Source organism: Poecilia latipinna, unplaced genomic scaffold (genome assembly GCF_001443285.1).
Source record: "Poecilia latipinna isolate Pla-1442-1.1 unplaced genomic scaffold, P_latipinna-1.0 Scaffold2187, whole genome shotgun sequence".
NCBI lineage: Eukaryota > Metazoa > Chordata > Actinopteri > Cyprinodontiformes > Poeciliidae > Poecilia > Poecilia latipinna.
This window is the reverse complement of record NW_015114803.1, coordinates 54,539-70,907: the sequence shown is the minus strand read 5'-3', so window position 1 is coordinate 70,907 and position 16,369 is coordinate 54,539. Positions and strand designations below refer to the sequence as shown.

General features: G+C 38.2%; 1 protein-coding gene across 1 annotated transcript in view; it reads left to right on the top strand.

Moving 5' to 3' along the window:
* The window catches only part of LOC106936646 (solute carrier family 2, facilitated glucose transporter member 9-like), a 104,557-nt gene that overhangs the window by 34,074 nt on the left and 54,114 nt on the right, over positions 1 to 16,369 (top strand). Inside the window, exons 4-5 of the mRNA XM_015017780.1 lie at positions 4,487 to 4,674; positions 8,509 to 8,619. Coding sequence (XP_014873266.1) covers positions 4,487 to 4,674; positions 8,509 to 8,619 — 299 coding nt within the window. The remainder of the gene's footprint in view (positions 1 to 4,486; positions 4,675 to 8,508; positions 8,620 to 16,369) is intronic.

Below are 16,369 nucleotides of genomic sequence, written 5' to 3'. Positions count from 1 at the left end.
ATGAAAAACAATAGACTCTGTGGGCAGTAAATACATTATTCCCACAAGTCTGAACAGGAAATGATCTGGACAGCTTCGCCAGAACAGGGGGGCCAGGGAACCATTGGCCCCTCCACTTTACCACCCGACCCATTTTTATTTGTTATTTGGGTTCTATCTCCTACCAGGCATAGCAGGGCAAGTGTCAATGGGACCGCTACATCCAACCAGTTACTCAGCAAATCCACTGGTTTAACCCAGAAGGGTTTGACTGATTTGCAGTCCCATATTCAGTGCATCGGCTTATTTTGGTGGGGGCAAAATGAATCGTAGCAACAACAAAAAGAGTCGAAGCAATAAAAAATATTACTCAAAAGAAAAAGGTACAGTGCTGTGAAGCTACTCTAATAAGTACTTTTTTCCCCAAAAAAAGTTACTCAAGGGAATGTAACCAGATCTACCCAATTTTGAACATAGGCAACATCATCAGTAGCCTGCAGGCTACTTGTTAACAAGCTCTAGGTGCTGTGTTGTTATCAGCTAGTAATCTTTTAGCTAACATTAGCTGCATCCAACAGCATTTGAACTCAGCCGGTTAGTTTGCTTGAAAAACTGTGCAAAGTTCTTTGCGTTTTGTTGGTTTGTTGCCATAAATCTAATATCATTACATTTTATTTCCAGCCCCTTAATTCTATTTACAACTTACATTGCTGACAGCCTATCTCATAATCTAAAAAGCTTGAAAACATATTATTAGAATAACAAATAACAGTGAAACTTACAAATGTCCAGAAAGAGAAATAGGAAACACTCCATGAAAGATGTAAACAGGCCGCAATCAATCACTTTAAGCAGTCGTGGTTTAAATGAGCTGTTCCCTCTGCTCTAAAAGGAGTAATTTCCAATTTCATTCAGAAATCTGTGGGCACAGATAAAAAAAATAATAATAATAATTTTCCACAGATTGGCTATAAAACGTGCAGATGGATTTAGACTTGGAGATCACAATTTAGATCCAACAATAGATTTATAGCTTTTTACTTGTGCTTATTTCTCCTGCTGGAACTGTGTGATAATGGTTGGATAAAATGTTCCAACCATATTCTCCAAAATGAGGGCAGCCACTGATGATGTGAATTACTTCAATATGTGATTTGACCAATCTGAAAATAAATAAATAAATGAATAAATAAAGGGCATTTTTACTCGAGGATTGCAACATAACCCAGCATTTAAATTCCACTAATCGCTGCAGGAAGCGGATCGAGTCATTTACACCACAGTAAAACCTAATTTAGTGTTGAGGATATTTTAGAGGAGGCATTTCAGTGCAGAACATGACTGAAGTGAAATGCAGCCTCAGGATATTAACACTTTAAAGAAATCCTGCTGCGTTTTTATGTAATTACACAATGATCTGTTATTTCCTGCTCCATATAAATAAATAAATGAATGGATAAATACGGGTTTTTAAGAACAAAGTAATCGAACATGGGCTCAACAGCTTTGCCTTTTTTCCCCCTTTCGACATTATTAGTCATGTAGTTGTGGAGGAATTTATGGCCTATTTTTCTTTTTTCTTTTCTTTTTTGAGTTCATTGATATTCGCAGACATTTTTTAATGAACAGATCCTCTCAACCTTACACAGTCTGAGCTTGGACTGAGTGATGAGGGATGTCACACTCATCTATCTGGACACACCAGCCCTCTTGTCCATACATCTGTGTGCAGATGAGTTGGCAACGTGGCGTTTAGTGTCCCACCCAGAGACACTTTCACATGATGGAAGCTGAAATTGAACTTACAGTCTTCTGGTTAGAAGATTGGTTACTCTTCCCACTGATCAACAGCTGATCACAATCAGCTGAACTTGAAAGTGGCGAAAAATAATCTCTGGTGTCTTTCCGACTTAGCATTGTGCTAATTTACTTCGTTTGGAAGCAGCGAATTTGAACTCTGTTTAGAGACACACTCTTATCCAGGAAAGCAGCTCGTTTTTTGGCTCAATTTATTATAACTGTGGATTTGGCCAAAGAATCAAGATATCTTCCTGACTAAATTAAATCACTCAACGATTATGCACAATAATAGTTTAAGGGATAGTAATTATTACTTCACACGTTTGTGCCGTATTTCTGTGTGAGACCTAAAGGGAAGAGGAGATTCACAAAATGGAACAACTGCTGACACTAAACATCAGCTCTGTAGGCGACACTCATCCACACGAATCACATCTGCAGGTGAATCACCGTGTCAGTCAGGAAATGTCCAAACCACATGTGCTGTAGAAATGTCCATGGCGTGTTGTCCTGCTTCATGACATGATCCAGTGCTACTGAATGAACAATGTGAGCTCAGTCAAAGATAATAAATCAACCTTTCATTTCCATGGTTTCCCTGAGCAGCCTGTACTCTGACCCTGGACACATTTTATCACACTATTGATTTGGAGGAAAGATTGTCTCCCAATTGATCAGTGGCTTTATCCGTGGCTAAAATGTCCTTCCACAGGATGCTGAATCCTGGTTTACCTCCCACAGGTCATCAGACTGTGATTCTGTGTAAGATAAAGAGAAGCACTGCATAGTCTAATGGACCATATTGATGAATGTCAAAGCCGTCCGTTAAATCCTTTCATTTACTCAAGTGGATTTAATTATGGTTATTTTGCTACTTCACTATTTTATGTTCAAGGGAGAACGCACAGGAAAAGTTAAAGCAAGTAAATAAGCATCTTTTCCACTGGTGCAACATCATTAAAACAGTTTATCACGCGTGAAATCACCTGTGTACACTTTGATTGGAAAAGCAAAAATAATTGATAAAGGAGAGAAAGTTCCCAACAGCAAAGGACCAAATTGAAACAAAATCAATACCTGAAAGCAAACACGTATATTTCAGTATTTCAGTGAGACTAACTTGAGTAGATGGATGTGGAGCAAAATATACTGGAGGTGGTCTCATGCAGAATGACACATATGGGTCAAACCCCGACAGGGTGCAGTAGGGGTTTGGTTTGGGACTCGTACTAAAAGATGAGCTTGTTGAACCCACTGCAGTTAAAGATGGACTAATGACGTCTCTCTAATTGTAGTTGCCACATCTGGGACATGCTTAACTCCAGCTACATTAAAAGAAGACGTTCACATTCAAAGTTAAACGAAAGCAAAAGAATAACTTCACTTTCGTCTTCTTTCCTTTGGTTTCTACTGGAAACTTTGGACTATTTCGATCACACACTTTGGAGCTCAGAATCCATTTTGTTGTCCGATACATATAGTGGTGAAAAAGCAACTTTCCCCCTTGCAAATGTGTTTGTTTGTTTCATCACATAAATGTTTCAAATTATAATCATATACACATCAGACAAAAAAAAAAAACTAAGTAGATTGTAAAAAGTGCATGCCAACACTGCTAACCAAAAAGAACTAAAAGATTGGTCTCACATTTAATATAAAAACATCTTGAGATCATACTTTTGAGGACTGATGATACACAGGAGGAATCATTTGAAGGGTCTCTGCCTGTTTACATTTGACTTAAAACTAACGCCACGTTTCATTAAAATGGATTAAACCATTAAACTCTCTCTGCTGGAAACACCAGACAGGGAAGCAAACTTCGGCTTTGCAGCATGACAATGATCTTAAGCATAACAACAAGTCTTCCTCTTAATGTCTAAAAAAAGAAAGCAATAACAATTTTGGAGTGGCCTAGTCACAGTCCGGATATTAAACCAATTGAGAAGATGACTTTAGGCAGGCCGTTTGTGCTTGGAAGCTCTCCAGTGTGACTGGATTAAAACAATCCTGCAAAGTTTTCTTGCTTTCAGCAGGAATGTGCTCATCCTGTGATCCAAAGTCAAACTCCCATGATGACTTCATGCAGCAAATGTGTTTATTTGGATAGTAAATAGCTCAAGAAACTGTCTGCTCTACCAATTTATTATTGCTTATTCCAGTATGTATGCATGTGTGTGGTTTCATTGTTGTTTTGTCTCTCATATCCAGGACAATAAAATAGATTTTTAATCCTGAGTTTATCTTCATGCTTAATAGTTAAAAATAGAAAGAGAAACGGTGTGGATTTTGATCTATTTTTATATATGCTGTAGTAGAAGATTCAGAACATTGAATTTTGTGTTCCTGTAACATGTTGGGTTGCTCATTCACCCATCAGTAGACTTAAATTTTGCGATGGAATAACCTTACGGACTAAGTCTAAAAGCTGTGTCATGTGGACGCCGCAAATTTGCAAAAATAATTATTTCCTCAATCACTGTATTAAATGTTTGAATGCCGAAGCCGCAGAAGACACATTTACATTTGATGCATTCCAATTAGACGTTCAAGTTCTAACAAGCAGCTCCGTTTGTGAGAATATACGATGTTCCCACTTGCTGTGCGAATCATTCCCGTTTGTCTTTAATCCCAGCATGACGGCTGTGATTGATGGTTCTCGTTCAGTCAGTATTTATGCCACTGCGTATGTGCGTGTGTGTGTCAGCTTTTCAGAAGTTTTTGGGGAAGACGGATGTGTCCCAGGAGCTGGAGGAGGTCCACGCGGAGGCACGGGCTCAGGACAACCTGAACACTGTCTCTGTGTTACAGCTGCTGAGGAGCCCAGCTGTTCGCTGGCAGCTCATCACCATCATCATCACCATGGCTTGCTATCAGCTCTGCGGACTCAACGCTGTAAGATGTGTCCCCCGTGTTTCATCAGGTTTTCCGTTTAATGCTGTTTTGTATCCATTATTTAGGTGCTTCCATGCACCATATTCTCAATTTTTCATAGAGAATTAAAACTGCATCCTATTTAAAGAGATTAATAACACATTTGTGTAATCTACCAAAAAAAAAAAAAAAAGTGTTTCTTCTGTCTGGACATCCCTCTAGAAGATACTTTGTCACCCCATGTTAGGAAGCTTTAAAACTCAGTCCACTGACATGATGACAAGAGAAATGATTCACTATATTGCCAAAAGTATTCACCCATCTGCCTTCACTTTCATGAGTTTGAGGGACATAATCCTAATCCATAGGGTTTAGTAGGATGTCAGCCAGTCCTTTGCAGCTATAATAGCTTCAGCTCCTCTGAAAAGATTTTCCATAAGTTTTAACAGTGCATATATGTGTGTTTTTAACCTTTTTTTTTTCTTCCAAGAAACACATTTATGAGGTCAGGCACTGATGTTGGACAGGCCTGACTCATAGTTTCTGGTCTAATTTACCCCGAAGTTATTGCATTGAGTTTAGGATGAGTTTAGGCCAATCAGGTTTTTCCAAACTAAGATTCTTCATCCAGGTCTTTACGGACCTTGCTTTGCCAACTGGTGAGCTAACTGCTCTCACATGCAGGAATTTAGCCAAAATGTCTCAGTGTGAGGAAGTTTTAAGTTTCTTTCACCAGGCTGAGCCGGACTGCTGTTAAACAGTATGGCACCAAACCTTACGTTTGACACAACATAATCAGATCAGTGCTGTTCTTCTGGCCACTGCCGAACCCAGACCCGGTCACTGTATTACCAGACAGAGGCCTGTCTGGTATCAACATGTTTCCTCTGCTCTAGAGTCCAGCGCTTGGTGACTCTACATGCATCCACCACGCATCTTGGTGGATGCAGCTGCTTGGCCATCATAACCGATTAAATGCAGGCGTCTTTACAACGTTCTTGAGCTAATCCGAGGAAGTTCACACAAGCTTTGAAGGTCTGCAGCTATTGACTCTGCAGAATGTTGGCAACCCCTGCACACGCCTCAATATCTCAGTTTACTGTGGAGTGTTTGGTAACAAGGAAATATGATGACGAGACTCGTTGCACAGGAAATATCCTATCATGGTTCCCTGGAATCTGCTGAGGCTGATTTATCTTTCATAAACATTTAAAGGGACTTTCTGCATGCCAGGTTGCTCAATTTTATATATATTTAGCCATGGAAGTAACTGAAACGCTAGAATTTAATGATTTGGAAAGGTGACCTAATATTTTGACTAATATAATGTATTTTTACTTCATGAAAACTTTATTGTGTTTCCTTCTTAAGGGGTTATTTGCTCTGTTGTTGCACTTTTAGCAGCATTCAAAGGATTTTTGGACAATAATAGGAGTTAAGCTGTTGGCTTTGTGACCGTCTAACATATCTGAGTTACAATCAGCCTGGTAAAAGCAAACGCATTCGCGCCAATATTTCTACAGGCATTCCAAACAATTTAATAATTCACCAGAGATGCTGAAGTGGACAAAAAGAATGACATGACAGTCGATTTTCTACTCAGCTGCTCAGATGTGCTGCCCGATTTATGTCCTAGAAGTGACAAAAACATCAGAAACCTCTCGTCAGGGGGTGGATCAGGTGTAGCGGCACGCCGTTTTTTCATACCTTCCCTTGGGAAATCTACATTCACAGTTGTGACTGCAGATGAGAGATTTCCTCCAAAATATGTCCTTTCTCTGCTCTATACCAAGATAAAATAGGTTATGGTAATGGATTTTCTGTGAAAGTCCATCAGGAAGACCGTGTAAAAACGCAAACCCAATCAGCTGAAATTTGGCGGAGAATTGTAACACGAATGAAGAAGATTCAATTTATTTTTAGCTTTGTCAATAAATGAAAATGTGTATTTGGGAAAGAGTTGTTTGTCTCCTTTAATGAGAGGGTGAAAGCTGAGGAGCAGTTTTTCCCTCTGACTAAAGGACGTGCTCTCTCCAGGTTTGATCATTATAAATCAGAATTCAAGTCATTTATAATTTTATCCAATTTGAGCTTTCTATCGATCCGGCGCTGTTCAGTGGTAATGAATGTTTCCCAAAGAATTGAAAGATAACTGTACATTTATCTCTTTAACAAACACACAGAGGCCAAGTAAACTCCCACGTGCTGGCAATGAACATTTATTGCTGCAGCATTTCAGCACTAAACAGTCTTTCAGCACTAGACCTTCATCAGGTGATATTCAGTAAAGGATTTTGCCTGATGAAGGCCGGCTACTTCCATATCACATCAATAACTCTTTATTACACATTTTTAAAAATGCGCAGAAACTGGTCCTGATACAACCGTCACAGCTGCTCACCGTTTTCCATCTACAATACGTTCAATAAGGAAACAATCCTCCTGCAGGAGAGGCGTGTACTTAGCTTGCTCCAGCAGTTGCGGTCTGAGCAAAGCAGCAGCATGTTCTGATTTCATCTAACTCACAAAGCAACTTAATCATCTGGAAAGGAACTGCTGCTGCAACGTGCACTGTTTAAGATGTTAAATGTTTGATCTTGATTGAAATTCAGAGACTTTGGTATATAAGTGTGTTGTAATTGCTGCTCTCGTTAGAAGTTTTTACTCTCCAAGAACCTTTGCACTTTCTCATGTTACCACCACATATTTTATTGTGTACCACTGTGTGTAATAGACACACAATAGAGTCGGAGTTAGCCGTAGCTAAATGTGAAAAAGCTCCACCTTCCTTAGAAGCCGCATGTGGCTAAAATGCGAGACCAAAAACCTTGTTAAACCTGCCAGTAAACGGATGATGTGCCTCCCAATCCAGGGACATAAGATTCAGTTCAATCTGGAACGGTGCAGCTTAGTTCCTCTCTGTGTCTCTCCAAATTGCTCTCATCGAGGATGAAATGACTGGAAGGACGAGCATCTGTGGGAGTGGAAACTGACGGTGCTTAACTGAATATTTCAGGATCAGATCTCTATATTTGACATGCTGGTGGAAATGTCAGTAATTTCCATTTAAGCAAGAGATGATGAAACTGATTTAAAAAGTCAAGGATAAGAAGATGACCTAATATACACACATTTCCTTTCAGCAGAGACAGGAATGTAATTTAGATTCCTGATGGGGGTTTTATTGGAAACACGATATCTTATTCATAAATGTCCGGTAATTCCAGTAAATCCTACAAACTGGAATAATTTAACTGTGTCCCAGCTATTTGATGTTCTCTACAATATCAGTATTCGATCCTGTTTGTGCTTCTAATTCCAAAAAACATTACTGACATCATTTGTAATGCTGGTTTGGAAAAATGATGAAAGCGTAGAGACAAAAATTATTTTTAAAAAATAGGATGTTTTGTTGTTGATGCAGGAGGGCATCAACAACTCACCAAAAAGGTCACAAAAACAAAAGTTTTGAGGATGATCACTTTTGATCATCCGCTTGATCTACTAACTGCGGGATTTGAGCTTTTAACTATTCAGACATCTTATCTTAATTTCGAACCTCATTGATCTCGGTGTTAATCGTGTTACTGGATGTTTTGATGTCAAGAGCTCCATCTGAGCAATCTGTCTTTGGAAGATCTAATCTCATTCCCAGTCCTGGTTTTTATGCCATTTTCTTCTCACTTAGTTCAAGGGTGATAAAAATCATAACAGAGAATAATTCTCTAAGCTCTAAGACTAAAGACATGACAGAGATTGTGGTAGCAAATCCCATCAGGATTTTTTTTAAAACATTAAACACTTTATTGATGAATAAATAAAACTATCAGTAAAACTTGATTTGTGTTCTTGCAGATCTGGTACTACACTAATGGGATCCTACGGGAAGCGGGGTTTGCAGAGCACTTGCTCCCCTATGTTACACTGACCACGGGCGCTACGGAGACTCTGGCCGCCATCTTCTCAGTGAGTACGCCTGACGCCTTTACTTGTTTAAACTCAACGCAGTTCCTTTTATGGCACTTAAATTGAAATATCAAGGTGAAAAGAAGTTGACTCAGGTGGGAAGGAGGTGACTCTTGTGTATTTCTATTCATCTCCAGTGAATACTCCAGTGTGCTAGTGTTAGATATGCAGCAGTTAGACACAAGCTACTTCAAATATGATCATTTCATTTTCAAAACTGCACTTACACTCTGAAGAAATTCGCTTTGGTATTCTCTGTGCTCTGGTTAGACAATGACACATATTAAGGTTAATAAATGAGGCGTCAAAGATGTCAGAGTGAAGAAGTAATTAATGTTAATTGATGTCAGTGTTACTAATGTCACAATCGAAATATATAATCACATAATTACAGAAACCCAAGGTTGTTATTATGCCCTCCTCTGCACAGTTTGGATGACGGATACAGGAATTCAATAAAAGGAAAATAGTCTTTTTATTTAAGCACATCTTCATAAAACTACATGTTGTTCATGTTGTTATCTATGTTGTCAAAACACAGGTGGCATTTTTAAATGTTTGAAAAGGTTAATGTGCTAATCTCTTTAGAAAATCCCATTCTTAACAATTAGCATCAATGCTGTACAAATAATCTTGGGCAAATACTGACGTTTACAAACTCAACACATCAATATGAGTTTAGGTATTTACAGGCTTATATTCTCTATAGGGATGGAACAGCGTGTTTTTATTCCAAGTGTGTAAACTCACCGAATCATTTAATGTGTACATGTTGGGGAGGGTTCTGCTTGTTCTAATCAAACAAAGATAACGCGATAAGTCCACAGAAGAATTTTTTTTAAATATGTGGCTAAATGACTCCAAACAACCAAACCACCAGGTGCAGATTTTTGCAAATAAAAAGCCTTTCTTTTTTTTCTCTCTCTCTCTTTTTTTAAATCTAACTAAAGAGAATCTTCTCAAACATTTGACAACAAAGAAGCTATTCAACTTCAGAACCTGCTTAGCTATAGCTATATAATAAATTATATATAATAAATTGGACTTCAGAACAATGACAATGCCTCATTGCACTTCTTTAGAGTTTAGTGTATGGTAATTCTATGCACAGCTTTTCTTTGCTTTACTCTTTGCAGCTCAACCCACATGACACCCTATCCTATATCACATTAGTTTATCTCATGCTTTTATCCAATTTAACCTTCATTTGATCAGAAGAAGAGAGTGCACAGAGTTTATGTCTGGGTTTTATTTATAAATTTACTTCAGAGTGACATTAATGGCCGTTGGTAAGAGCTACAGATTTAAGTGCAAAATGCGGCTAATTTTACATCCTTCACAGATGACAGCTAACAAATACCTCAAATACTCATTCTCACAAGGTTTAAATGCTTTTATAATATGTAGTGCAAAATAATTAAGTACATGGTACAAAGTACTTTTATTATGTGGATCTCAGCTGTCCCATCAACTGAGGACTACTATGGTTGGTGAAAGGAGATTCTTCCATATGATTTTTAATAAACAGCCCTAATATGCCAAATGCTAAATCTGACACCTGACTTTGGATTAAACTGAGCCTTACTAGAGTCTCTCTAGATCTAACCAAGTCGCTCCTTTAAACATGAGGAGCCACTTGCCAATAAATTAAATCAACAAACAAAATGTCTTATGTAATTTAGGTCGAATGAAAGTGAGTCATATGGTTCTAAATTAGACATCAGTTTATCCTCTATGGGCCTCGGACGGGTTGGGCATTGTATAACAGATTTCTTTTGGCACTTTTCCCTCCAAAGGCAAGTGTTTCTTTCTTCAAACAGAAGCACTTAACGAAAAGCAGTGGGAAATGTTCCCTGTCATCTGCCCTCATTAAATAGGTATATTACTCCTCGTGTGGGATCCTCAGAATTTCTTTGAGTCTTGCGAACGTTTGCACACTAGATACAATCTTTGATCTTTGAAAGATCAAACCTGAGCTGAGTCACTCAGGCCTACGGTAACTTGGTTTCAAGAGCAGGTCGGCTGACTTTTGATCTGTACAGCCCTTTTATGTTGCTAAAAATGATGATTCACTAGACAGAAATAATTAAAATTAGAAATTTTACTTATTACAGTAGTCCCCGTTAATAAATTTGTGATTTTATTTTTATTTTTTTTATCTTTACATCATGTTGTAATGTCAGTCCCTCATAAAACACATGCAGCATGTTTCTTTGACTCAAGTCGCGTCTGTTTGAGAAACTCTTGAATCTCCTGCAGCTTCGGTGAGAATGATTTGAATCGTGGCTTCAGGTGGTTCATTAGTAAGAAGCTCTCACCTGGTTTCAAGATGCTGCTTTGTTTAATTTAGATAGCAATATTCAGTGTGTGCATTTTTGATTTTGGAAATGAATACGTCTGTAGCTTTTGCTGGATTCCCGAAACTGGGGCTTTCCACAACAGGAACCTGCCAAAATTCACAACAAACACTTCTTTCACACGTTTAACATGTTTTTAAATGTAAAAAAATTGATAAATTGTGGGCAAATGGAAAGCTTTCCTGAAGCAGGTGACTTATTTTGGCCCTGATGTGACTGTGCCAAGAGTCTGCAAGGAAACATGAGCAGTCTGTTGGCATCCTCCAGTTTGGATTTAATGAGCTTTGGGAATACTCTGGCTCCATATGGGCTGACCCAGAACACGCCATCTTTTTCTGGTATTCCCCCATCATGTACAATAATATATGGCTGCTTCCTTTTGTTCTCCACCAGACAGTCTTTGAAAATAGAGCAAAGCCTTTTAGCTGCAGTATATTTATCTTGCTTTCTTCTTGTGTCCTTGAGTGAGCTTTGATTACAGGGATATTGCTCTTTTTCTTTTGCCCTTTGCCCTCCTGTAAAATTTATATTTGGTACTTTGACAGCTTTGCTGTACAGAAGCAAAGGCTTTAGATCTTTAAATTGTGTTTGTGTTCTTTTTCATCATGGCTTCTAAGTTTTTTTGCTCCAAAAGCTTAAACTATACAAATTTGTCATAAGATTTGGTTCGTGGAAAGGCTGATTAAAAAACAAACTTTTTAAAAGTCAGTATTGGCCCAACAAGAGGAAACTATTTTCAGGATATGAGTAGGCAATGTTTGTCCTTCTGCCAGAAATATACATTTTTTCTCCTTCAAGCTATTTTACCACCTTATCTTTTCAGATTGTTAAAGATATCAAATAGCATTTTGAGGCACCAGCATTTCTGTTGCATGGGCATTGATTTGTGGACCAAAATGCCTTAAATATAAGATTTCTATTTGAATAGTTGTTTTTCCATTTGAATTTTGCAGATGAGATTGAAGACGATTGTATTGCTTTTGTTTTTGTTAATCTGACTGACCTATGATATGAACATGTTTATGTGGCTGTGGAGAAATTTGCTGGGATTTAGTGCAGTGCAGATTTAGAAAAGCTTGCATTCAGCTGCGACTGTTCCCACAACAATTCCCTCCCTTCTATAAAATAAATGTAACAGAAGCACTTCATGATTTATTATTTACTTGAAAAGCTGATCAGAGTTTCTAGAAACCTCTTATTAGTAATCCAATACTCCGTGTTTTCCTGGGGTATAAATATGTCATAACACAGAGGCCTAATTCTTTTAGCCAGTGGCTCGAGGCTGATTGAGGACACATTTATCTTGTCGCCACGCTCTGCACTCAGGAACTTTTTTTTTCCCCCATCCCCTCAACAGATTTTTGTACTCTGAAAGAAATACAGCTTTTCATGCTGTATTTCTTAACTCTCTGATCATTTGAATATGTTCTGGTTGGAGGACAAAATGAGGTGGAACATTAGTTTTTCATCCATAAGAAGGACTTACAAAAGAAACGGTTAAAACTTCCTTGTTGCGAAGGTTGAGTATTTTAGCTCAACAGCAAAAAAAAGTTTGCTGCTGGGCATCTGGACAAGAAGATGAACCAGCCTTTTGAGTTTTTAAATCTTATGAACATCACTAGACATTACAATGTGAATTAAATAAAACAGTATTTCAGATAAATTTATCTTCTACAATTTCATTTTATCTTGCTTTATATGCTCTTCCTGTCTCATGTATCAAGTTTATTGGATCTGTCACATATTGTTAATCGTTTTCATATTATGGTTTGGAATTTGGATCTTAGCTTCTTTTATAACCCTGCAGCAACTTATAAAACTAATCATGTCCCATTTTTCCATTTTATAGTCACAGGTTTGAATACATTTATTCAAATCTGATCTGATGGATCAGCTCAAAGTACCCAAAGTTAGGTGACAGGGAAAGTCTAAGCAGTTTTTAAAAATCAAAAGTTTTAACACATTTCTATTCAACCCTGTACTTTAATATCCTTCATATAAACCCAGTGTAACCATTTACCTTTTAAAAAAGCACAGTGTGTAATTCAGTCCCAACCTAAATCAAGCTGTACATTACTGTCTTAAGAGATTTCTTAGTTAATTTTAGTGAATGAAAGAATAATGAATAAAGGAACACAGCAGGGATAAAGTTGCAGATAATTTTAAAGCCAGACTGGGTTTTGAAAAAAAAAAAATCCCAAGCTTTGAACATCTGGCACTGTTCAATTCATCAGCTGAAAATACGCAGAGTATGCCACCAGGACATTGCACTTCACCTGAAACGACTGGTCTTGGAAGAAGATCAATAATGAAAGAAGCTGCCAGAAGTCCAGGGTAGATCTGGTGGACCTACAGGAAACCAAAATTCAAGTGTGAGAATCTGCTCACAGAAATGGCCTCAGCAGTAGGATGGCACTTCTCACAAAGAGCAGGAAGCTGATGTTTTTCTTTCGTGTGGACATTGGAAACTGGTTAAATTTGATTTGTAGATGGTAATAATGAAGCAGAATAATCTGGGAAGAAAACCTGTAGAGATTGCAGAAGACTTGAGACGAGAGATCAACCTCCCAGCAGGACAGTGACTCTATAAGAGTCCAGCTCCAGTCTTCAAGGCCCGGCGTCCTCCTGCTCCAACACACCTGAGCCAAATAGTCCAACTACCTCCTCACCGTGTCAATATTCTGCAGAAGTCTATAAATGAACCATCATTTGAGAACTGATTTCGGATGTCACTGCTCTAAAGATACTGCAACAGTTTAAGTAAAACATACTCATGCTTTTGAGTGGCCCAGTCAAAGTAAACACCCAAGTCCATATAAGTAGCAATCTGCAGCAATCCTTGAAAATTACTGACCGATTTTTGCAAACAAAGAATGAGCAAAGATTGCTGTCCCCGTGTAGGAAGCTGATAGCTGGAGCCCTAAACTGGTTGCAGATTTTAATTGCGACATAAAGATCGACTCAGAGGAGCTAAATATAAATCACACTTTTCTGATTTTTATTTGCAAAAAAACATTTAATACCTTTTGTCATGTCTCTTCCAAAACTGCTACTATTACTGCTTTGTGTGGATCCAACAACGACTTGTTCCAGCATACTAAATACTTTTGCAAAGCGCTGTACAGCGAAGCAAGGAAAAAAAAGAATACTGACACAGTTGTGAACCTTTAAATGCAACATGTTATCCACTGACCTCCTGCTCTCTTTTCTAGTACCCCACTGGGCAAAAGCCCTTTCTATGCAGCACGCTTGTCACTATTCGACTGGATAATAAACCAGAGCGGAGGATTTTGTGCCACTCCACATTAATTCACACACATCCGGCCATGTCGTCACAATCTGGAGCCCGCTGGCAAGTCAGAGTTTAAAGACTAACAGGAGATCATGGAATGCGAAAACTGACCTCGTTGTGGTCGTGACGCACGTTATGTGACGGACAATCGGTGATTCAGAAACAAATGCTTATAAGTGAAAGAATTTTACTGAGGATTTTACTAAAATTTGAGTTGATAAAAAAGAGAGTGAGAGAAGAAGAGTAGGATAATAATCTTCATGTTGCAGGAAAGGAAGTTTTGAATAATATGTTGTTTGTTCTGCTGATGCCGCAGGGCCTAGTGGGACATAACACGACGACAAGCTGATTAATTTAGCAATAAAGTAAAAAAGCTACTTAGTTATACATTTGGCCTGTGATGCAACTTGAGTGTAAAAATGGCCACAACTGCACTGGTAAGCTAGATTTTTGACTGAAATCCTAAAGGGGAAGGTTCTGGAGTCAATGGAAGGCTGGAGCTCCCTCAAGCTGCAGCCAGTTGTCTTAAAATGACTCATCTGCTTCCTGATGTGATGAATTGTGACCGCACATTTTAATCCCTCCAACCGAGAGGCCTGAACTCACCAGACTGTCTGTCAAGAAGTAGGATAGAGCATTGATTTGTAGGCAGGGATGCACCAATAAGTCTTTTATCACTGATTGGTTCCTAGTTTTCTCTGAGATCTTACCTGCTTATCCGTATCTAGTTGATTTTCCCGGTTTTCCAGGAACAAAGTGTCATTTTATGGCACAATCGAGTAACTATGTTACCTTCAATTATTATAAAAATGTTGCATATATCCAACATAACTTTAAAGAAACTTAACTTCATTATATGATGCCTCTAAATTAGCCTCTCTCTTTAAAAGAAGCTCTCACTTTTTCGACACTTCGCCTTCAGTTCCTCATCACATCGGTACATTTCATTATGTCCTTTATGAGTGCTCTTAGTGTTTGTATAATAACCTCAGCAGATGGCATTTCCACCACGTGTTTGCTAATTCCTGCTGCCGCTAGTTTAGAGGAGCTGAATGGGGGAAGCATGCTCTGTGAGGTTTTGTATGAGCAAGTGTTTAAGCACAGCCATCAGAGATTAAAGGACTATGCATGATAGAATTAAAGAAACACTCTAGCTATGTCTTTGATGATGGAGTAACGTCATAGATAGATAAAGCTAAAACATATATTTTCCGTATTAGCCCTCATTTAAAGGACTACTCCACAAAACTTGCAAGTGCAAACTCTGTTTTAGTTCAGTACTTCAATGTAGCAAATTTTTGACTTTGACATAGTGTGCTGCTTGATGGAGGGAGTATCTCTGAATGTCTTGATCAAAGCAAATGGGTGGATATATGATTCACTTTGTAAGATACCATTAAGTAGAATACCACAGTTTCACAAGGGTGTTGAAACACAAAAGTAATGATCTTCCTACTGTTGCTAACACTTGAAAGCTGAAAGGGTATAAAAGCTGTTTGCCATTTGCACCAATCGTTTTTGATTAATTGCACACCTGCAATTAACTCGACTTAAAATACAAAATCACTAATCAAAATACCACTGAGTAAATGTCATAAACAACATTTTTAGGATTGCAATATTTATATTAGTTTAGCAGGAACTATGCAATTATTGTTTCTGTCGCAATTAAAGAAGAGGCAATGGAATCCTGTTTGACATTTTGCTTATACATTTTTTGTGTTATACCATAGTTCTTTTTCTACGCAAAGTTATCATATGATGAGAAACTCATACCGACCTACTTCTGCTCACAAAATAATGTTGCCGTTGAATCAGCTGGGGAGGAGCTGATTCGATGTACCTAAAACCCGGAGCCCCGGTGAGGAGTTGTCTGTAATTGTCTTGTTTTTGTTGGTAAAACAGAGCAGAACTAAAAGAACATTGCGTTTGTCATCATCTCTCCAGCTGGGTTTTAGTAGCGGAGGAAGCCGCTTCTGTCACAGAGCTTTTAGGAAACACAATAATCAATGGTAATACATGCAAACACAAGTCTCAAATGTTCAACCGGCTTCATGTACATGGAGGATTGAACACTAAATGAAGCAGAAATTCACATGAT